The sequence below is a fragment of the Lampris incognitus genome, chromosome 10, assembly GCF_029633865.1.
Source record: "Lampris incognitus isolate fLamInc1 chromosome 10, fLamInc1.hap2, whole genome shotgun sequence".
NCBI lineage: Eukaryota > Metazoa > Chordata > Actinopteri > Lampriformes > Lampridae > Lampris > Lampris incognitus.
The window spans coordinates 4,252,408-4,275,477 of record NC_079220.1 but is presented as its reverse complement, the minus strand read 5'-3'; the positions used below and the strand labels follow the sequence as shown (position 1 = coordinate 4,275,477).

Below are 23,070 nucleotides of genomic sequence, written 5' to 3'. Positions count from 1 at the left end.
TACACACCTGATCCCACTAATCAACCAGTAGAGTCTCTGCTGAGGAACTTGATTAGGAGACACAGGTGTGTAACTACTTGGTTGGAACAAGTACACAGCACTTTATCTAGACACCCAAAGTGTTTCCCGGTGAAGGGGGGAAACTCACTTCAACCACCACCAATGTGCAGCACCACCTGGGTGATGCACGGCAGCCATTTTGCGCCAGAATGCTCACCACCCATCGGCTTGAGGTGGAGAGGGAAGAACCATTGAGCCAATCACATGGGGGGATGATTAGTTGGCCAGGTGGAGAGAGCCAGGTTGGGGATTTTGCCAGGACGCCGGGGAACCCCCTACTCTTTGTGATAAGTGCCATGGGCTCTTTAATGACCACAGTCAGTCAGGATCTCAGTTTAACGCCTCATCTGAAGGACGGCATCTTCTCCAGCAGTGTCCCCGTCACTGCACTGGGGCATTGGGGAAGACTGCCCCCTACTGGCCCACCAACATCACTTCCAGCAGTAACTCATTTTCCCGGGAGGTCTTCCCTCCAAGTACTAGCCAAGCCCACACCTGCTTAGCTTCTGTCATTCGGCAGAGCCAGGGTACATGTTGGTATGGCTGCTGGCATGGGTTTGGATTAACGTTTACAACGTCTGGCTCCGCCCCTGACTCCCAGACAATACGAATAGGAGCCCTCATCGTCTCACTTCAGCAGAAAATCAACAGTTTAATTCAGTTCTGTCAAGATGTAACATCAGGTTTTGATCTTGACACTGATAAGACTTAAAAGACAGATGCTGTCCAGATGACAAAGGATGATATTGATGTAATTGATAGTAATTAAAGAGATGAAACATAAATTCATCAATAATCTCTTTATTGCCAAGTCATGTTTATTTAAGTCTTATAAAAAATATGGCATAGACAAATCCATTACAATGATCCACTTTCTCGATTAAAAATATAGACAGCCTTCACATAATCCATAAACACTGATTTAGTAAACTCTAGAAGAGAAAGGTCCAAACTAATATATCTTATATCTTTGATATTAAAAAAAAAAATAATTGCATAGCTCCTATGGTGGACAGTTTCCGAACTGTAATATGAACCCATTATATAGGCCGCCATTAGTTTGTCCTTCTATATTTTCAGTCATCGTGTTTGCCTCGAAATAAACTGATTGTACGCCTGCTAACCACAGAGGAGCAGGTGGAGGCTTCTCTCTTGATGATCAACAGTTAAAGCGTCTGGAATCAGACACAGGGCAGATATTTCATCTATTTATCTTATCCACTCCTATGCAACAGGATGGGTTAAAAGCAGAACACGAATTTCATTGTAACCGAAAAATTGTACAATGACAAAATAAAGTGACTTTCTTCTTCAAGGAAACTGTGGTTGCCTGTCTTGAATAAACCATTCAGGTTTGAAGTGTGTCATACACGGTGAATGCTGCACGGATTTAAATCCACTCCTGTCTGTGGTCCTGTCATTTCTTCCCCCTAGGATGACAAAGGAAGGATCATGGAGTGACTTGCACTCAAAAACATCAGATCACCAAGCATTTACAAACCAACCACATCAACGTGGGCTTAGGGTTGAGGTTAGATGGCTTGGTTTAGGGTTAAATTTAGATAGTGAAAGCTTATGGTTAACTTTAGATACTGATTAAGTTTAGGTTTAAGGGTTAATTTTAGAGTTAAGGTTAGCTAGTGGTTACGTTTAGGGTTAATTTTAGGGTTAAGGTTAGCTAGTGGTTAAGTTTAGGTTTAAGGGTTCATTTTAGAGTTAAGGTTAGCTAGTGGTTACGTTTAGGGTTAAGGGTTAATTTTAGGGTTAAGGTTAGCTAGTGGTTAAGTTTAGGTTTAAGGGTTCATTTTAGGGTTAAGGTTAGCTAGTGGTTAAGTTTAGGGTTAAGCTTAGCTAGTGGTTAAGTTTAGGTTTAAGGGTTCATTTTAGGGTTAAGGTTAGCTAGTGGTTAAGTTTAGGGTTAAGGTTAGGCTGTCACCTTGTTGAACGTGTCATTTGTCAGAATGTGGGTGGGGAAAAAACACCACTTGCGCTCATGAATTATTCACCGTCCTTCTTTTGTCACCATAGGAAAACTAAATTGTGTCCCTATTCAGAGTTGGGCTGCAGTCACATCAGAAATGAGCAAAGCAAAATTCCTTCATGTTCCCTTGCAAAATAGGTGGGACCAGAAGCTTGGTTGACCAAAACCACTTAATTAATGAAACGTAGTTACACCATCTACTCTACTCCTGTTCCACAACTGGCTGTAAACCACGCAACTCATTTTTTGTGTTGTGTTTCATAGTTTGGCAGAACACGGTATTAAAACTGGATGATGTGATGTTGCTAAATCGTTAGCTTCTTCCATTTACTCTCCCCTAGCAACCGCCCTGTCAGAGGTCAACACAGTCAAATCAGTTTTGCTGTTGGCCGACACCGGAAACTGATGTCAAAGTTCACAGAATTTGAACCCTGCATTTCGTTTCGTTTATTGTTTGTTTGACAGGGACAACGCACAATTTTACAACCCTGCATAAAGGCATCATGCAGCTTTACTTTACAGCACGAAACGAATCCACCAGTGGTAAATTTGGTAGAATGACATTCAAATAGATTGATTTTGGTGCAAAATATTGCTTTCATAAACACTGATGTGACTGAGTCAGCTGCTCTCTGACCGCCCTGTTCACTTCCTCTCTCTCGCACCACAGCAAAAATACCTTACGGCACAAAAAAACAACAAAACCAAAAACTTCCTGTTCAAGCTGCTGTGCTGAAATCCAGATGTAAACACTGGAGCCTTCTGAATATTAAAAATTGTGATTTTCTGAACACTTTCCAAGATAATAACGTTGGTCAAAATCATCAACAGGGGCCTAACACCATATTCTACACAAGTGAAAGTATGAAAGTAAACAAACCCACATTGGTTCACATGGAAAACTGCAGTTCAGCTTCAAATACTGAGTTACGCTTATTGGACCCATGTTTAGTGCATTACACTGGAAATGACTCCCAATTTATTTTATTTGAGACATTTTTACTTAACACCAGAACAAACAAGGCCGTCATTTTGACTGTTTTGGATTTTCAAAGTTTAATAACTTTGTCAAAAAAAAAAAAAGACACAGACCTGCCGCTCCCTGAATGCTCCTAAAATTGCATATATTTATTTGCATTAAATGAGTTTTAGATCAATCGCACAAAGAATTATAAGATCTACCCAAAATGACCATGAACGTCAAAATGACCGTCTCGTAATTTGCGTGTGATCGTGCGCGTCATGTCAGTATTTATGACGCGTGTTGGCCGCGTCATGTCCTTCGTGAAGTTTGTTGCTCTGTCCTAGAAACACACTAGCGTCCTCCAGTGGAGAGAAATGGTCTCAACTTGATTTGTGATTATGTCCAACATGTCTGGTTACAGACGCCGCTACAGACACACCATGACTACCACCGAGGCGTTGCAGTATTTACAGGTGTTGGACAGCGGCCGTTTTAAATCGTTTAAAAATAGTATTATAGTTGTTAAAATGTTAATTTTGGTGTCAGTTAGTTTCTTAACAGACATACTAATGCATCAATATCTCAACTGGATATTTATCTTGACAGAATATAGAGTTTAAAAACAGGCGGCCATCTTGACCGCCCATGGTGGTTTTAGGTAGGAGAGGAGTCCCGGTCGTTCTGGTGTTAAATCACATGCAAAAACTGGTGACGGTGGAAATAAGCACACAGATGGAGGGGAGAATTTACTGACACATGGGAAGTAATTCAGGGGGGAATTCGGGGCCAGGGTAGGTAAAAACAAACATGACACAATATTTTGGGCTTGTATGACAGTAACTGTTATCCAAAAACATCTGTCCTGAGCACCATTTTTGTTCCTGCAATGTTCTTCTTTTAGCTCAAATTAGACGGGCATTACCACAACAGAACCGGTTCGGACACCACCAGATACGCTGTCAATCCAAGAAAGGTACACATAAATGGACTCAAGCTACAATCCTGATTATCATAATCTTCAGTTTATAGTTAACTTTGGCGGTACTGGTAACTACACTGATGGTTGACCACTGTAAATCCCAGAGATCCAGGCAAAATTCACCTGCGCTGTTGTGTCGGCACCTTCCCCACCACCAAACACAAATATAGGCTAAACCTGAGTTTCGGCTCTCGGTGCTGTAGTATCTGTTGGTAAAGGTTTTGTATGAGCATATGCTGCAGTAACGGTTATGGATACTGTGTTGTGTCTACATGTTGGTCGGTTAACTGGTGAATAGCTGGTGCCATGGTAAACATGTAAACTGGTGTGTGTCGTATAATTTCTCATGGAGAAGTCCTCCATGACAGCAACCGTTAAAAAGAGAAAGGATATTCATGGATAAGGCATTGTCTAACATGTGCCAGTGATGGATAGAAAGCACCTGTTTGAATGTAAATATTCAAGACTGTAGTCCCCCCCCCCCTTTTCTCCCCAATTGTATCCGGCCAATTACCCCACTCTTCCGAGCCGTCCCGGTCGCTGCTCCACCCCCTCTGCCGATCCGGGGAGGGCTGCAGACTACCACATGCCTCCTCCGATACATGTGGAGTCGCCAGCCGCTTCTTTTCACCTGACAGTGAGGAGTTTCACCAGGGGGACGTAGCGCGTGGGAGGATCACGCTTTTCCCTCCCAGTTCCGGCCCCCCCCCTAACAGGCGCCCCGATCGACCAGAGGAGGCGCTAGCGCAGCGACCAGTCTTGCTTCCCACCCGCAGACACGGTCAATTGCGTCTGTAGGGACGCCCGACCAAGCCGGAGGTAACACGGGGACTCGAACTGGCGATCCCTGTGTTGGTAGGCAACGGAATAGACCGCCACACCACCCAGACGCCAAGACTGTAGCTTTAGTCTATACTGGTACCCAGTGTAATCATCCTTTATAACAAGTCCCACATTCCACCTATTTGGCAATTGTCACATGACAAAACGATGTTAAACATCGTTTACATTTAATATTTATTAAAAAAAAAAACTAAAAAAAAAATCCTGATTTGTGAAGTGTACGCATACATTAGGTCGCTTTGGCCAGCTTCCAGGTGATGATGCTTCCGAGAGCCACGCCGGCAATGAAAATGATGATGAAGCCGGATGTGTGCGAGTTCATCGTGGACACGCGATTCATGGGTGCGCAAGCCAACGCGGAGAAACTGTTGATCTGTTGGTAGGAAAGTAAGACGAGGAGGAAGGGAGGGAGAGGAGAGAGATGACTTGAAATTCATACTGAAAACTCTGTACTGCTAATTAAACCGTTTTAACAAGAAGAAGTGGAAGTGTCAGCCCTGCCGCTGACCAACAAACTGGGGTTTCAATGTGCAGGTTAAACAAACTGAACTAACATTGTGTTGACCTGAACCTGGGCTGCAGGGAAGATGGAGAAACTCTGCTAGTGTGGAGCTACACTTTAAGTGAAAAAGGGGAAAGTGAGCAGATAAAAACATTTCATCCTTTACATTTTCCCTAAAATCAACAGAGGAGGACAGCAACAAATAGCATTCATTACTGGTCAAAGTTCAATCATGATCCATATCACAAAACGGGGATATGGATCATGATATATGCAAACTCCAGTCAGACTTTGCGTATAGTGACACCAAGGCCAGTTTTGGAGGAGATATAGTCATAGATGATGATCCACAATGAATGAGATTGCCAGAAGACCTTACAAAAACCAAATTCCATCTTTAGTGGGTCAAATATTTTGTGTCTTATGCACATTGATAATCTACTGCTTTCGGCTGCTCCCGTTAGGGGGCGCCACAGCAGATCATCCGTTTCCATCTCTTCCTGGCCTCTGCATCTTCCTCTGTCACACCAGCCACCTGCATGTCCTCCCTCAACACATCCATAAACCTCCTCTTTGGCCTTCCTCTTCTCCTCTTCCTGGCAGCTCCATATTCAGCATCCTTCTCCCAGTATACCCAGCATCTCTCCTCCACACATGTCCAAACCATCTCAATCTTGTCTCTCTTGCTTTGTCTCCAAACCGTCCAACCTGAGCTGTCCCTCTAATATACTCGTTCCTAATCCTGTCCTTCTTCGTCACTCCCAATGACAATCTTATCATCTTCATCTCTGCCACCTCCAGCTCCACCTCCTGTCTTTTCATCAGTGCCACTGTCTCCAAACCATATAACATAGCTGGTCTCACTGCCATCTTGTAAACCTTCCCTTTAACTCTTGCTGGTACTCTTCTGTCACAAATCACTCCTGACACACTTCTCCACCCACTCCACCCTGCCTGCACTCTCTTCTTCACCTCTCTTCTGCACTCCCCGTTACTTTGGACAGTTGAACCCAAGTATTTAAACTCATACGCCTTCGTCCCCTCTACTCCTTGCATCCTCATCATTCCACTGGCATCCTTCTCGTTCAGTCTTGCTCCTATTGACTTTCATTCCTCTTCTCTCCAGTGCATACCTCCACCTCTCCAGGCTCTCCTCAACCTGCACCCTACTCTCGTTACAGATCACAATGTCATCCACAAACATCATAGTCCACAGAGACTCCTCCCTGGCCTCGTCCGTCACCATTGCAAACAAGAAAGGGCTCAGAGCCCATCCTTGATGTAATCTCACCTCCACTTTGAACTCATCTGTCATTCCAACCGCACATCTCACCACTGTCACACTGCCCTCATGCATATCCTGCACCACTCCTACATACTTCTCTGCCGACCTCGACTTCCTCATACAATACCACACCTCCTCTCTCGGCACCCTGTCATATGCTTTCTCCGAGTAACTCCTTCTGACCTTCTCTATACTTCTCCATCAACACTCTCAAAGCAAACATCACATCTGTAGTACTCTTTTGTGGCATGAAACCATACTGCTGCTTGCTACTCTTTCCCATATCTTCATGCTGTGGCTGATCAACTTTATGTCCAACTTGTATCATCCAAAATCATAAGCAACCCACTCCCCTCAGTTGAATCTCTACATACTAACCGGACTGTAAAGCAATCAAAGAAGATCATCTCCGACCCCTCACATCCTGCTCCTCAACTCTTTCAGCCCCTTCCCTCAGGGAGGCGCTACAGGTCACTGTCAACTAAGACTAAACGCTTCACAAAGTCTTGCTCCCCTAGCCATCAGGACTCTGAATTCCTCCCTATAGTCCCCTCCTCACACACCATTGGCATAAATACCACTGTTCACCTAGTTGTTATGCATCATATGTTTATTTCTGTTATTGTGTGACTATTGTTTGTGATAATACTATGTGGAGTGTCTGTTGTTGTCCATGTATGTATTGTGCTGCAGAGTTTAATATGCTGTACCAAAAACAAATTCCACCGGCCTTGGTCATGTGGCTAATAAAACTATCTATCTATCTATACCTCTGTAGTTGCTACAGTTCTGCACATCAACCTTATTCTTGAGAATCGGTACCGGTATGCTTCTTCTCCACTCCTCAGGCATCTTCTCACTTTGCAAGATTACGTTAAACAATCTAGTTAAAACCTCCACCGCCATCTCTCCTAAATACCTCCATAGGCATGTCATCTGGACCAACCGCCTTTCCACTCTTCATAGCTGCCCTCACTTCCTCCTTGCTAATCCACCACACTTTCAGATTCACCAGGTCAAGAAACGAGTATGCTATGAATATTACTACAGCTAGAAATGGATGATGTAAGAGTGGAAGAGAAATAAAACAGTTAAAGACAAGCTGCTATGAAACAAACCATCCAAATTATCCAAGTTCACATCTCCAAGGATGGAAGGAAAAACACTCGAGAGATAATGGAGGTTTCTCTCCTGAACTTACCCATCCTCCGTGATCCCGAATCCAGCCCAGCAAAGTGGTTCGAAAATAATTCAAAATCCACCTCAGGATCTCCGGCACTGACTGGGGGAGATTGGCCTCTACCAACTGACATGTGGATTAACACATAAACACAAATGCACACAAACATAAATTGGTTCGATTCAACACCGACATCGACTGTTATATTATTAAGACTGAATAATCAAATCGGTCCGAATGAAGTTAAAAACTGCGGACTGTTTGTAAGCTTTAATGGACTTTAAAAAACAAAACAAAACAAGTTACAGTGACAAGACAAAGTATGTGAACCCTTTGGAATTACATTTTTTCTGCAGTTATTGGTCATAAAATGTGATCTGATCTTCATCCAAGTCACAAGAATAGACAATTATAATCTTTCACGTCTTTATTGAACAAGCATTTAACATTCACAGTGCTGGTGGAAAAAGCAAGTGAACCCCCTTGGATTTTAATAACTGGTCAAACCTTCTTTGGCAGCAGTAACCTCAAACAAGCACTTCCAGTAGACACGGCTCAGACCTGCACAATGTTCAGGAGGAATTTTGGACCACTCTTCCTTACAGAACTGCTTCAGCTCAGCCATATTCTTAGGATGTCTGGTGTTAACAGCTGTCTTGAGGTCATTCCACAGCAACTCTATTGGGTAAAGTTTGGGCTCTGACTGGGCCATTCCAAAAGGTGGACTTTCTTTTTTTTTAAAGTCATTCTGTAGTCGATTTACTTCCGTTTAGGTTCATTGCACTGCTGTATCACCCAACTTCTACTGGGCTTCAGCTGGCAGACAGATACCTTGATACATTTAGGAATTCATTTTCATTCATTTTCCCTGGGGCGGCACAGTGGGCCAGTGGTTAGCACTGTTGCCTCCCAGCAAGGAGGTCCTGGGTTCGAACCCCAGGCTGCCCCAGGTCCTTTCTATGTGGAGTTTACATGTTCTCCCCGTGTCTCCGGGTGCTCTGGTTTCTTCCCACCATCAAAGGACATGCATGTTAGGGTTAATACTTCTGCCTGTGCCCCTAACCAAGGCAATGAAAAGAAGAACTGGAGTTGGTCCCTGGGTGCTGCAGCTGCCCACTGCTCCTATACAATAGGATGGGTTAGGGCCCAGACACACCAAACCGACTAGCGGCGACGAAGGCCGACTGTTGCGTCGCCTCACGTCGCCTGCCATCTGGGCCAAAAAGTAGCACCTGAACACACCGCAAAGACTTGAGCCGATGGCCCTGATTCACTAGCTTAGCACTGATTGGCTAAGCTGAACAGCCAATCAGAGTGATTTCTCTCACCGATGGGCTCCGCCGATTCAACATGCCGAATCCGCCGAAAAGCTGCCAACAGGGTTCCGACTAGTGTCAACAGTGCGGGACACAGTGCAAAAACTAGGGTCAAAGACGCTCACCGACAGCCTGACATTGGCCGATGGCCAACTGTCGGCCTGGTGTGTCAGGGCCCTTAAATGCAGAGAACAAATTTCGTTGTAACCATACAATGACAAAATAAAGTGGCTTTAATAAGGGCAAGCTGTCCAGGCCCCGAGGCAGCAAAGCAGCCTCAAATCATGATGCTGCCTCCACCGTACTTCACTGATGGGATGATGTTTTCATGTTGGTATGTGGTGCCCTTTTTACGTCAATATGTAGTGCTGCATGTTCTTCCCAAAAAATTCAACCATATTAAACTATTCCCCAATCCTCTGTGACTAGTACACATGGCCATCATAACTCTAGTTAATGGTCACAGCAATTTGCATTTGAAACCGATAGTTGGTTCGGTCGTTATGCAACTGTATTGTTTATAAGGGTGGGGATACCTGCAGTCAGGTGAGACTGAAGAGGTCACTTGATGAACTGTTTCTCCTAATAAACATCGTGTCCAGATGAACCGATTCAACTTTCTGATTCAGCTTCACGCTACGCCAGAAATTGGTACACCTCAAGGATCGGGTCCCCTTGCACAAACAGAGCAATACAGTGTATGCAGTTAAGTGACAGGAGGATTGCTGTGACTTGTATATTGGGAAAACTAAACAGACGCTGGCCAAGAGGATGGCACAACACAGTTGAGCTAATACGTCAGGCCAGGACTCCACAGTCTACACCATCTACAGGTCAGTGGCCACTCTTTCAAGGATGAGGATGTGCACATCCTTGATAGGGAGGAACACTGGATTGAACGGGGAGTCAAAGAGGCCATCTATGTGAAGAGGGAACGACCATCCCTGAACCGAGGGGGGTGCCTAAGAGTACATCTGTCACCATCTTACAATGCTGTGATTGCAAACATTCCCAAATCCTCTGTGAATAGTACACATGGCCATTGAAACTCTAGTTAATGGTCACACCCATATTTGAATATGAAACTGGTTATTAGTTTCGGTCGTTTGGCACTGTATTGTTTGTAAGGGTGGGGATACCTGCAGTCAGTTTAGACTGAGGATGTCACTTAGTTGAGTGATGAAACGTATCTGTCAATCAACGTATCCAGATGAACTGATTCAACCTTCTTTGAAATCCAGTCTGTCCTCTGCACATCCATCACTGTCTGGTTTGGTTCGACCACCAAACAGGACAGGAACAGACTACAATGGACAGTTAAGTCTGCAGAGAAAATCATTAGTGCCAACCTGCCCTCCATTCAGAACTTACACACCTCATCTCTAGAGTTAAGAAACAGGCAGGCAACGTCACTGCAGACCCATCACACCCTGTTCCAACTCCTCCCCTCTGGTAGGAGCTACAGAGCACTGTACACCAAAACAACCAGATATAAAAACTGTTTCTTCGGGCGCCCCAGTAGCTCACCTAGTACAGCGCGCACCACAAATCAAGGCTGAGTCCTTACCGCAGTGGCCTGGGTTCAAATCCAGCCCGGGCCCTTTGCTGCATGTCATCCCCTCTCTCTCCCCTGCCTTTCCTGTCTCTCTCTACTGTCATGTATATACTGTACTGCACATTGTACGTATACTGGTATGCTCTGTCACGTCTACCGGGATCTCTTCTTCGTGAAGCATGGATCACATCAGCAGATGCTTCTTGTGAATAGCAACCTCAAAATGTTTGAGTGTTTTTTACAAGTCAAAGTAGCTCTAACCCACACCCCCAATTTCCTTTCACTGACTGGACTCCAGGTTTGCAAACTCATAACTCCAATTAGCTTTTGTTGAAGTCATTGGCCTAGGGGTTCATATAATTTTTCCAACCAACACTGCAAATATTTGAATTATGTATTCAATATGGACAAGAACAATACAATTTTTTGTGTTATTAGTTAAAACAGATTGTGTTTGTTAATTATTGTAATTTAGATGGAAGTTCAGACCATGTACAAACCACCTATTGATATCTTCGGCTTAAGCCGGGATCAGACTACACGATATTTTTGTCTTTTATGTTGTCTTTCATGATTGTCACCATGACCATAGGTGAGGGTTGAAACGAAGAACGACTGGAAAATGAGAGCTTTGCCTTCCGGCTCAGCTCCCTCTTCACCACAATGGTCCGGTACAAGGTCCGCATTACTGCTGATGTGTCAAGCTCCCGCTCCATCCTACCCTCACTCGTGAACAAGATCCCAAGATACTTGAACTCCTTGACTTGAGGCAACAACTCATCCCCAACCCAGAGGGAGCAATCCACCATCACCAAGGGTGACATTGAGGATACAAGCGAATGAAATGAGTTTCCTCTGTAGGGTGTCTGGGCTCAGCCTTAGAGATAGGGTGAGGAGCTCGGACATCTGGAGGGAGCTTGGAGTAGAGCCGCTGCTCCTTCGTGTCGAAAGGAGCCAGTTGAGGTGGTTCGGGCATCTGATCAGGATGCCTCCTGGGTGTCTTCCTTTGAAGGTTTTCTGGGCATGGCCAACTGGGAGGAGACCCCGGGGTAGACCCAGAACTCGCTGCGGGGACTACATGTCCAATCTGGCCTGGGAACGCCTTGGGAACCCCCAGGAGGAGCTGGAGGACATTGCTGGGGAGAGGGACGACTGGAGTGCCCTACTTAGCTTGCTGCCACCATGACCCAACCCCGGAGAAGCAGCTGAAGATGAATGAGGATTGTCACCATGTCAGATTAGGTAATCATAGTGCCATAAATCCTTGCCATGTCTTGGCTGGGAGACTGGCAACACCCACTACAAGTATGACCCTTGACCAATCACCGTATCCTGCCTTTCAAGATCTTGCACGAGTTCATAGGTCATCGGGGAGGAGGGTCAAGAAATGGTCAATCACGGCCACAGAAACGCTATGTGTGATGCTGATGGTCTTGAGTTACGAAATGAAACAAAAAAAGGAGAAAAAACGATTGTGGGCACTGTCACGGCTAGTGCTACTGGGGAATGATAACCTAGCTTAACCAGCTAATTACCAGGTTGCTCAAGTGTCTCCGCTATTTCTCACCAACATTTAGCCCATCTTTTTTGACTCCGTCATGGTACGTCCTCAAGGAAATGTCAAAAAGGGAGGGGTAGGGGCATCCAGGTAGCGTGGCAGTCTATTCCGTTGTCTACCAACATGGGGATCCTGGTTTGAATCTCCGTGTTACCTCCGGCTTGGTCGGGCGTCCCTATAGACACAATTGGCCATGTCTGCGGGTGGGAAGCTGGATGTGGGTATGTGTCCTGGTTGCTGCACTAGCGCTTCCTCTGGTCAATCAGGGCACTTGTTCAGGGGGGAGGGGGAACTGGGGGAATAGCGTGATCCTCCCGCGCGCTACGTCCCCCTAGTGAAACTCCTCACTATCAGGTGAGAAGAAGCGATTGGTGACTCCACATGTACCGGAGGAGATGTGGTAGTCTGCAGCCCTCCCCAGATCGGCAGAGGGGGTGGAGCAGTGACCGGGATGGCTCGGAAAATAGGGTAATTTGCCAAGTACAATTGGGGAGAAAAAGGAGGGAAACCCCCCCCCCCCCCCAAAAAAAGGCAGGGATATTGTTGCCGCTGCTCAACGAACCTTTCCTCGGTTCCGTCGTTCCACCTGACAGCAGCATCGCTTTCTCTTTGCCATGTTTATGTGGGTGCACCAGAGAGCACTCTGTCAACCCATTGGTCAACATCTAGGAACACACCGTAGGAGTTGTCAGACTAGGCACGAAAATACAAAGAAATTTTTGAAATGCTAGACTTTTCATCGGGGTGTTGTGGGGCACCCCAGACACCACATCGCTGTTCTTCGATTATGTCACACTACACGTGTTAAAGACGCCCATTCATTGTTCGCGACGTCCACAATCAAGCCTAAAGCCTGAAATTTGTCAGCGACAACAAAGTCCTGTCAAAATTGGGCTGATATCTTGTAGTCTGATCCTGGCATTACTGTGTAATTGTTAATTCAGTCTTAAGCCTCCTACAAACTGTGTGATTTGGGCCATTTCAGACGAAAGATGACTAAACGTGGCGATATCTTTGCTCATAGCTTCCTACGTCGCACTGTGAGACAGGTTCAATGACGGCCGTTATTACGGTCTTGCAACCGAAGATGACCTGGGACAAAAGGCTGACAGTGTCAGAAATTTAGGATGACCATCTCACAATGTGACTGCTGCTACAACCTACGCCTACCAACCAACCAATAGAAATGCAGCACGAAATGATGCACTGATCAACGCGACGCACAATCTTTGCTGGCGCTAAACACAAACAGACTGTTAGCATTGGTGACCCAAATGCGATGGATTCAACAAAACGAGCTACGGCGACTACTGAAAGGACTGGATTCCTGCTTGGCGTCATGTTGCTCTACCAGCGGCGTAGATCGAATACGCGCACTGATGCGGCACGCACGCTGATGACGTTTTTATGGACTTGTGCTGTAGCCTGCGATTCAGTAGGTGTTATCATCGTAGTCTACATACATCAATCTTGATGCCGTACCCAAGTTTATTAGACCCATATTGCAGTGTGGCTTGTAATCAAACTTATACGGTTGCTAAAATCGCACAGTCTGTAGGAGGCTTTACTCAAATCCTGTGAATTGCTGTTTACTGAATCCACCCATTTTTGGAGAACGTCATGAGGATGTAATATGAATGTAAAGCTTTCTGAGACCGTAGCTGAAATATTAGTCTATACAAATAAACCTGACTTTCCTTACATTGGTGGCCTGTGGGATGTCTTTGGCATTACAAACCATTTAGGAAAATATAAAAACCATCTTGCCAAAAAGAAGAAAAAAAAAACCTGAGGGATGAATTTTTCCCAGTCTCGGTTCAGGTCCCGGACAACCTTTTCACCCACTGACAGACATCCGAAAAAAGAGCACCTACCCTGACAGCCATCCTGCCGGCAACGTAGAACAGCACGGCGATCCTTTCCCAGGTGATCTGGCCATGATCGAACACTTTGTTAACCAGCTGGCCGAACTTCGTCGACATGCAGCCCGGCCCACTAGCCATCCCATCTATAGCACTGGTCCAGACACAAGTAGACAGACGGACAGAAACAAGGAGAGAGAGATAAGAGGGCAAAGAATGGAGTTAAAAAGGGCACAGATATTTGACTTTGACTTTTCACTTTTCAGTCACAGATAAAGCACCTAAAGTCTGCCTGAAGCGGGAAAAGAGCTTGTATGAAAGGCTGATTTATTTATTTATTTTACTTTTATTACAAGCTGAAGTCTTTATACGCACCATAATTGTGTCTGTGAGAAAGCAAACAATTGTCTTGTTATTCAACCGAGATCACAGCCTGTTACGCTTATAACAGCAGCAAGTAGTCACACAGTAAGAAAAAATAAATCATGTCTAGAAATCAAAAATGTTGATGCATCAATAATCGTTTCATAATGGCACCGTAGCCCTCTGATTCAGGATCAAATCGCATCGCGAGGTCCCTTGAGATTCCCACCCCTACTACGCAGCATCGGATGGTGGTCTGTAGGATGACTTTGGAGACCAAGAAGAGGAAGAGAGTGGAGGCAGAGCCAAGAATCAAATGGTGGGAGTTGAAGAAGTGGAAGTCTGAAGTTTTAGACTGAAGATGTCAATTAGATGAGTGATGGAACATATCTGTCAATAAAAGTTGTGTCCACATGAACTGATTCAACCTTCCTGATGTTCTTGCAACCGAACCGCATTTATAACCTTTTATTTTTACTCACACTTAGCTTATCCATGTCATGTGATATGCAACTTCAGACACTTTAACAACAAATATTACTTGGACCACTACAGAAAATTGAAGATGAACATTTAATATGCAGGAATTCCCATTATAGACACTACCACTGACTATCCCTGTAACAATCCATCCATTGTCCAAACCGCCTATCCTGCTCTCAGGGATGCTGGAGCCTATCCCAGCAGTCACTGGGCGGCAGGTGGGAAGACACCCTGGACAGGCTGCCAGACCATCACAGGGCCAACACACACACACACACACACACACACACACACACACACACACACACACACACACACATTCACACCTAGACAATTTAGCATGGCTGGTTCACCTGACCTACATGTCTTCGGACTGGGGGAGGAAACCGGAGTACCCGGAGGAAACCCACGCAGACACAGGGAGAACATGCAAACGCCACACAGAGGACGACCCGGGACGACCCCCGAGGTTGGACTACCCCGGGGCTCGAACCCAGGAACTTCTTGCTGCGACCGCACTAAGCACGGCACTGCCGTGCTGCCCTCCCTGTAACAAATTGGCCACAATTTCAACCATATACGACGCGTATATTTTCAACCATATACGGCCCAGCCATATACTAAGTTCAGACCTAGTCCTCTTTTCATATGATCAGCAAGCTTTACTGTCATTTTAGCCTTGTAACGTGCTAGCCGAGTTTTCTCTCCATCATGAGTGGAGACCATGAATGCTCAGTGACTGCGCCACCATCAGCAAAAACCCTTTAAAAGTTATGATCCTGGAGGTTGTCGTTTGATACGTGTGGTGATATGTGGTAACTGTGGTTATTTGAGCAGCTGAAATCCCAGAGAGCCATTAAAAATGAAATGAAGACCCCGGTGCTGCCTCCCTCCGCACTTGGCAACCATAGCAAAGATGGAAATAGTATGACCCAATTCATTTACAAAGGAATGTCTGACCTGACTGCAACCATTAAAATCAGTGTCTACAAAAGTATCCCTGATCTGCATATTTGTAGATTAGCTGTTGTCTGAAATGCACCATCAGTAAAAAGTATCAAAGGAAAACCCTTCCAATAGGTTTTAATCAGTTAAGACTGATTAAAGTTCGAGGCTTCAGGGTATGATGACGTGAAAGAAAAGAGGGGCAATACTTTTTCCGCTTCTGGTGTGGGAAGATGGCTGCGCAAATTCGCGTTCGCACTGGCCTCACTCTGTGTCGGTGTCGGAAGATATCGGCGCGAATTAACGTTTGCGGCGGCCTCACCCAGTACCGTCCATGCAGTGTCTTTGTCCACGTCTAAGTTTTGTCTTCGTTTGATGGCTGGGAGAGCTGGCGCTGGATTGGCTGAGAGAGTGGGGCAGGCTAAGCTAACTGCTAGCCCATGCAGACTGGCACTTCTGATAACACCGAGGGCGGTCAGGCAGTGGCCTCACCTGGCGTTGACTGTGGTGGTTTTGATGTCATCATGAGGAGTGTGGGGAGGTGTGTCGAGGGTGTCTGGCAGGGGGAACTGGTGCTGGATCAGCTGGGAGAGCTTGGTCTGCTTCATCCGGTGGGCCCGAGGAAACACCGAGGGCAGTCTGACAGGATGCGAAAGTGGGGCAAGCTAAGCTAACTGCTAGCCCATGCAGACCGGCGGTTAAGACAGTCATCCTGGCTGGTGTTCGTTCCCTTGGACAGTGATGTTTTTGTGTGTTAGTTTGGGTATGTGTGTTCTTGTAGGTTTTGGATGTGTTTTTGTCTTTGTGTTGTACTGCTGTGGGCTGGGGGAAACAACATTACGTTTCATTTCATGTATGCAAGTGCATGAATTGAAATGACAAAGCGTTCCTGATGAATTTTGCTGTAGCGGGTGAGATGGGGATGGAATCTAACAATAGCTGAACGCAGAGAAATATATCTTGAGAACTCACTGGGGACATCTGTTGGTTTTCTGAAAGGTACAGGGTGCAAAATGACATTGGATCGGCAATGATATTTCAAATGTTATCGCTAAACTCCCTGGTAGATGAAACCAAGTGCCTTTTTAGCATGTGGCAAACGCCAGATAAGCCCGAACCAAAGTGCCTTAGGTAGTTTGGCTTCCCGGGATTTCACTCTGTGTCCTACTAACAAAGAGTCAGACAAACTCATGGACACCTTTTTTATGCCTGTGTGCATAGTTTGAAGGTACGCTGAACGGTGACTTTAGCCTGGTTTAGCCCAGTTGCTGGATGTCTTCCAGGATCATTAGCAGCGCCTCTCAAAAGAAGGGAAACAGACCTTCTCTGAAGTCGATCGCTAACTCGTTAGCCTAGCATTAACAATTCTTCTTAAACAACATTTTCATAAGTACATTAAAAATCCTAAAAATAATTGGGGCGTCCGTCCGGGTGGCGTAGCAGTGTGTTCTGCTACCTACCAACACGGGGCTCACCGGTTCGAATCCCCACGTTACCGCCAGCTTGGTCGGGCGTCTCTACAGACACAATTGGCCGTGTCTGCGGGAGGGAAGCCGGATGTGGGTATGTGTCCTGGTCGCCGCACTAGTGCCTCCTCTGGTCGGTTGGGGCACCTGTTCAGGGGGGGAAGGGGAACTGGGGGGAATAGCGTGATCCTCCCATGCGCTATGTCCCCCTGGTGAAACTCTTCACTCAGTGTGTTTACATGCACAGTTAAGTTGAGCTACAGCGCGATTAGGCCATGTAATTGGACTACTGTCGTTGTCCCAGTATAAAAGAACTGGGAGAGAATCGATTTATTGACAGAAGTATGTCCAACCCCGGTCCGGTAGGTCCCCCTTCAGCTGGTCGCTATTGGACCACGGGGACTATGGATCATGCGCAGAACGCCTCAGCCAGTTCAGGGCTGATTGAAGCGTATATATGCCAGATATATATGCTTCAATCAGCCTCGAACTGGCCTGAAATTGAACTACCGAACTGGTTGGGGATCGATTTACTAATCGATCCCCAACCGCATTAACTAGATGTGTTAGGCCATCTTCAAGAAATTCGATTTAGTACGATTTCAGTCAGACTAACATGTTTATATGGATTTTAAAAGTCCGGTTTTGGTCGGATTAACACAATAAATTGACTTTTTCTAACATCACGTAACGTACTGACTGTCGGGTGAAAAGAAGTGGCTGGTGACTCCACATGTATCAGAGGAGGCATCTGGTAGTCTGCAGCCCTCCCCGGATCAGCAGAGGGGGTGGAGCAGCGACCGGGACAGCTCAGAAAAATAGGGTAATTGGCAAAGTACAACTGGGGAGGATAAAAAGGGGGAAAAAATCTTAAAAATAAGATATGTGCAGTCTTCTATGACAGAAGAGGACAGCTCTATTCACATTACAAAAAACAAAACAGCTAAAACTACAATCAACTCTAAACCGAACTATCCCTTTAAAATAATTGAGGACGACCTGAGATGACCCCCACAAGGTTGGACAACTCCAGGGTTCAAATCCAGGACCTTAGGATTTTGAGGAATAAAAACTCATGCATCTTTTTTTGCTAGAAGCAGGCTCTCAATAGCTAATGTTACTTCTTCTAAGGACTGCTTTGGTGGATATTTGGAAAATTGTTATTCCATTAAGAGGACATAAAAGCTTAGAGGTTGGTACATTTGAAGGCATGGTTGCCTTGATTGACAGGTCTCTCTGGAGTGATTGACAAGCCGCTCATACGTCAGAAGCAGGTCACACCTCAGCTCCACCTTGCTCCCCAAATTTAGATGTTCACCTCCAGAATCGGACAAGAAGTTTGCAAGCGCAAACCTGTGGCTTCAAAAAAGGCTCTTCAGACACCTCTGGATGATGTCACAGATGCCAAGTCCATTTTTAATAGTCTCTCCATTTTAGCCTAGTTTGCAGTTAAAAAAGTTGAAGAAGACGATAAAAATGGAAGAAGAAGGTAAAGGACTTACTCTTGGAACTCCCTGTCATCTTTGACCCGGTCTCCGATGATACGGATCATTGCACCCAGCTGTACTACAATTTTCTTCTCCTGTTCGGTCTTTACTTCCTTGGTTAGTGGTGTGAAGGCCGGGACTTCCTCCGAAGGCACCTCCTTCAGCTCCTCCTCGATCACTCTAGAAACATGAGGCATTGCGATTGTTTGAATAACTGTCAGACTGCGGTTCTGTGCTACAAAAAGATGGCCTTTTCTAATAATGTGTCAGGATAGAAACTGACAGATGCATATAAATTTGGGATAAACAAGAATACGTTTCAAATTCCCAGCTGAAATTATCCAATGAATCTGTCACACCAGGAGCAGGAGTTGAGGACCCAAATGCACGACTAAGAGACAGCGGAGACAGACTAGGCTAGAACAAGGTTTATTAAGGCAAAACAGACTTACAGAAGGCTAGGAAGGCTCGAGACAGGACGTGGTGCATCTGGCTACCAAAAGTCAATGTGTGTGTGTGTGTCTGTGTGACGATCCGACAAAGCGCCAGGGCAACCAGGGGGAATATATAAACTGAGACAGCCAATCAGGGAAACGGGGGACACGTGAGCAGGGCAGGAACCGCAAGCCAGATAAGGGGCTGGGGATCAGGTGAGTACTGCATGGGCAATCAGGCAAATGGGGCAATCAGGATTACTCATGTAAATGGGGAGCAGGTGAGCCGAAATAACAATCAGGGGATGGGGAACAGGCGAGCCCCGATGGCCCAGACCACACAACCATGACAAAATCCATCTTGTTAGTCACAGAATTAATGTCATGCACACTTAAGGGTTGTGTAGGTTTCCAAAGAATGAAGCCTTAGCTCGACGCTCTAATGCAGAAGTGGGCAATCTGATCCAGAAAGGGCCAGTGTGGGTGAAGGTTTTTGTTCTAACCAAGCAGTTACACACTTAATCCCACTAATCAACCAGTAGAGTCTTTGCTGAGGAACTTGATTAGGAGACACAGGTGTGTAACTACTTGGTTGGAACAAAAACCTTCACCCACACCGGCCCTTTCTGGGTAAGACTGCCCACCCCTGCTCTAACGACTCCCCTCATCCGTATCCACATCAGCAACAAAAAAATATCCACAAGACCACTCTGTAAAGTTAAACTGTTTACTTCGACACAAGAAATATTTGGTACAGAACGATTGTCCATTAGCAAAAAAAAAATGTTAATAAGAAAAGGAGCCCAAGAGGTCAAAAAAATGTGTGTGGCTCCACTCTCTCCTTGCCTAACTCTCCCCGTGAGAGTATCAAAAGACAAGTAAAGGTGCATGCAGTTACTAGGAAGCAACAATCATAGTCACCTATTCCCTAATATTGCAAATGTAACATAAATGAGATCTTATAGATTTTACATTATACATACACCTTTTAAGTGCAAGGAATCACACAATTAACTTATTGCATTACTGTAAATATGAACTGTAAATCATTGCATGCTAATTAGTCAAATATTTATATTTTATCACAAAACTGCATTTAGGCTCCAACAGGTTGATTCTTTTACAGTGAAGAAGGAAAGGGAAAACCCATAGGGCAGGGGTGGGCAGTCTTATCCAGAAAGGGCCGGTGTGGGTGCAAGTTTTTGTTCCAAGCACTTCCACGCCTGTGTGTCCTAATCAACTTCCTCAGCAGAGACTCTACTGGTTGATTAGTGGGATCTGGTGTGTAACTGCTTGGTTGGAACAAAAACCTTCACCCACACCGGCCCTTTCTGGATAAGATTGTCCACCCCCGGGCTAGGTTATGGTGTCCATGAAGCGTGAAAGTGACACTAAGCCATAACATTTTAAACAGAATTAACATGTACAAGAGTCCAAAATATGACATCATCCCATTAAAAACACACAACTTCACACTCGTACTCACAAAATGCCGGAACTCACTATTATCACAGTGACTAAGTATCTGAAAACATTTGTTCCACAAGCTTTGCAGAAGATGTATTCAGTTGAATTTTTAGGGCAAGTCTCGGGCAAAAGATCTGCACACTGTGCTAATGGCTCCTAGCCATTTTTACTGAGCAACGTTTCGATGTAACGGAGATCTTCTTCCGGCATTGTCAAGTTAAACTTTTGAAAAAAAAAATCACATGCCAATTTTCTTTTGCTAGAATGAGTATGTAAGAACATTGTGCAACCAAACTATTTATGTGCTAATGCCAAAATCTCTAAATTAGTCACACTGTTGCCCAAGTTGACAAGAGCTCTACCAAAGCAGGAAATAGGAACTTCGTACTGTCATCTCAAGAGATGTCTGAGAAATCTGACGTCTGCTAACAATTCAGCATAACAATGGACGCTCTTGCTGATATGTGTAAGCTTTCTGTATCGTGTCCATTAGCACCACAGGGTAAAATAACTGGCCAAAAACAAAAACTGTGGGGTCACATATCCTGTCTTGAAATAGTTGTCTGTAGACACCGGGGGGGGGGGGGGGGAATCAGTGAAAGTTTCCAGTGTTTGTAAAGATTTAAAGAACAAATCTACAGACATATATTGTTATGTCTGTTCTACAGACATAACAAGATGCATGTCTGTAGACTTGTTCTAAAGACATAAGAAGATATGTCATGTCTGTAGAACAAGTCTACAGACATATTAACTTACGTGACTTTCACTTCTCAGGGATATTTCCGTTTGCCATGCATTTCACAGTTTCATGTTTTATAAATGACCCACCCCCACCCCCCTGCAGGACAGGCTTGACATGAACCACAGGAGGTATTTTCAAGACTAAAAGCTCAACTGACTGAAAGAACTAGAACACACAACTCTCCAGATTTAACCTCCGGTTTCCCCTGGGGCTTCACAAGCAACTTAGTCTTAAACATCAGCACCTATTCCTCCGGGGGCACCGACGCCAGACTAGTCAAGTCCACCCAGGAAATGGTTGTTCCCGTGCACAAGAACAACTCTCAGTGTTTTCCTACCGACCTATTAACCACTGACCACTACCCCCTATTACTGTGTTATTAATTGGTGTGTGGACGAGAGAGAGAGAGCGAGAGAGCGAGAGAGAGAGAGAGAGAGAGAGAGAGAGAGAGAGAGATCACTGCACCGGTAGGGTGTGACCTGACAGGGCACACTTTCTGCTCACGTCAGCGCTGGACCGCATGAAAATGAAACTTACTCCTTGATCAGGGCTTCTCCGATCCTCTCGTCTGTGGGGGGCACAAAGAAACCAGAATTACCTCACAGCACACGTCCAGCAGCGCCACACAAGCACGACCAGCGCAACCTCTCAGCCGGTTAAAACTCCCATCAGGCGGCCACATGATCGGTGCCGGCTGCTGCTTGAGACGCTGCGCACAACCGAGTCGCTTCTCAATTAACTTCACTGTCACTTAGCAATAGTAAGGGAGGAGGACAGGGGGGGGGTGTTCGCAAAGATTACCTGACATACCGTTCCCTTCGCAAGCCATTTTTTTGTTGTTGTTGTTGAACTTAATCAACTTTAGAAAGCTGTTTTTCCTCCTCCTCCTCTTCCTCCTCTTCCTCCTCCGTCCGACGCTCGAACCCCACCGGCGAGCGCTGGTTTCGGAGCTTCCTTCAAAGCGAGCTACCTGAGGCGGCGATGACGTCAGCCGGTCCCAAACTTTGCATGTGCGTCGTAGAGCGGGAAGAAAAAAAAGTGGCGCCACTTCTTCTTCGTCTTCTTCCTTGTCCTCGGAGCTGTTTCAAGGGCGGCTGGCATATAAGGAAAGAGCGCATTACCGCCACCCACCGGGGGGGAGTATTCGCAAAGATTACCTGACATACCGTTCCCTTCCCAAGCCATTTTTTTGTTGTTGTTGTTGAAATTAATCAACTTTAGAAAGCTGTTTTTCCTCCTCCTCTTCCTCCTCCTCTTCCTCCTCCGTCCGACGCTCGAACCCCACCGGCGAGCGCTGGTTTCGGAGCTTCCTTCAAAGCGAGCTACCTGAGGCGGCGATGACGTCAGCCGGTCCCAAACTTTGCATGTGCGTCGTAGAGCGGGAAGAAAAAAAAGTGGCGCCACTTCTTCTTCGTCTTCTTCCTTGTCCTCGGAGCTGTTTCAAGGGCGGTTGGCATACAACGAAAGGGCGCATTACCGCCACCCACCGATCTGGAGTATCCCCCCCCCTCCCCATATGTGACAGCGTGTACTTACGCCTCTCTGTCATGGTTAATTTCTTTTATGAAACATGATTATAGTAAGTCGACAAAGGC

At 45.7% G+C, this 23,070-nt stretch overlaps 1 protein-coding gene across 1 annotated transcript; it reads right to left on the bottom strand.

Moving 5' to 3' along the window:
* Positions 1 to 853: 853 nt before the first annotated feature.
* On the bottom strand, positions 854 to 22,435 carry LOC130119291 (apoptosis regulator BAX-like). The gene is made up of 7 exons (XM_056287747.1): positions 22,286 to 22,435; positions 22,013 to 22,043; positions 18,845 to 19,009; positions 14,098 to 14,239; positions 7,816 to 7,920; positions 5,056 to 5,200; positions 854 to 1,490 (listed from the first exon to the last, which is right to left on the bottom strand). The coding sequence occupies exons 1-6, from the start codon at positions 22,302 to 22,304 to the stop codon at positions 5,057 to 5,059; spliced, it is 606 nt and encodes a 201-aa protein (XP_056143722.1). The 5' UTR covers positions 22,305 to 22,435; the 3' UTR covers positions 854 to 1,490; position 5,056.
* Positions 22,436 to 23,070: the final 635 nt, after the last annotated feature.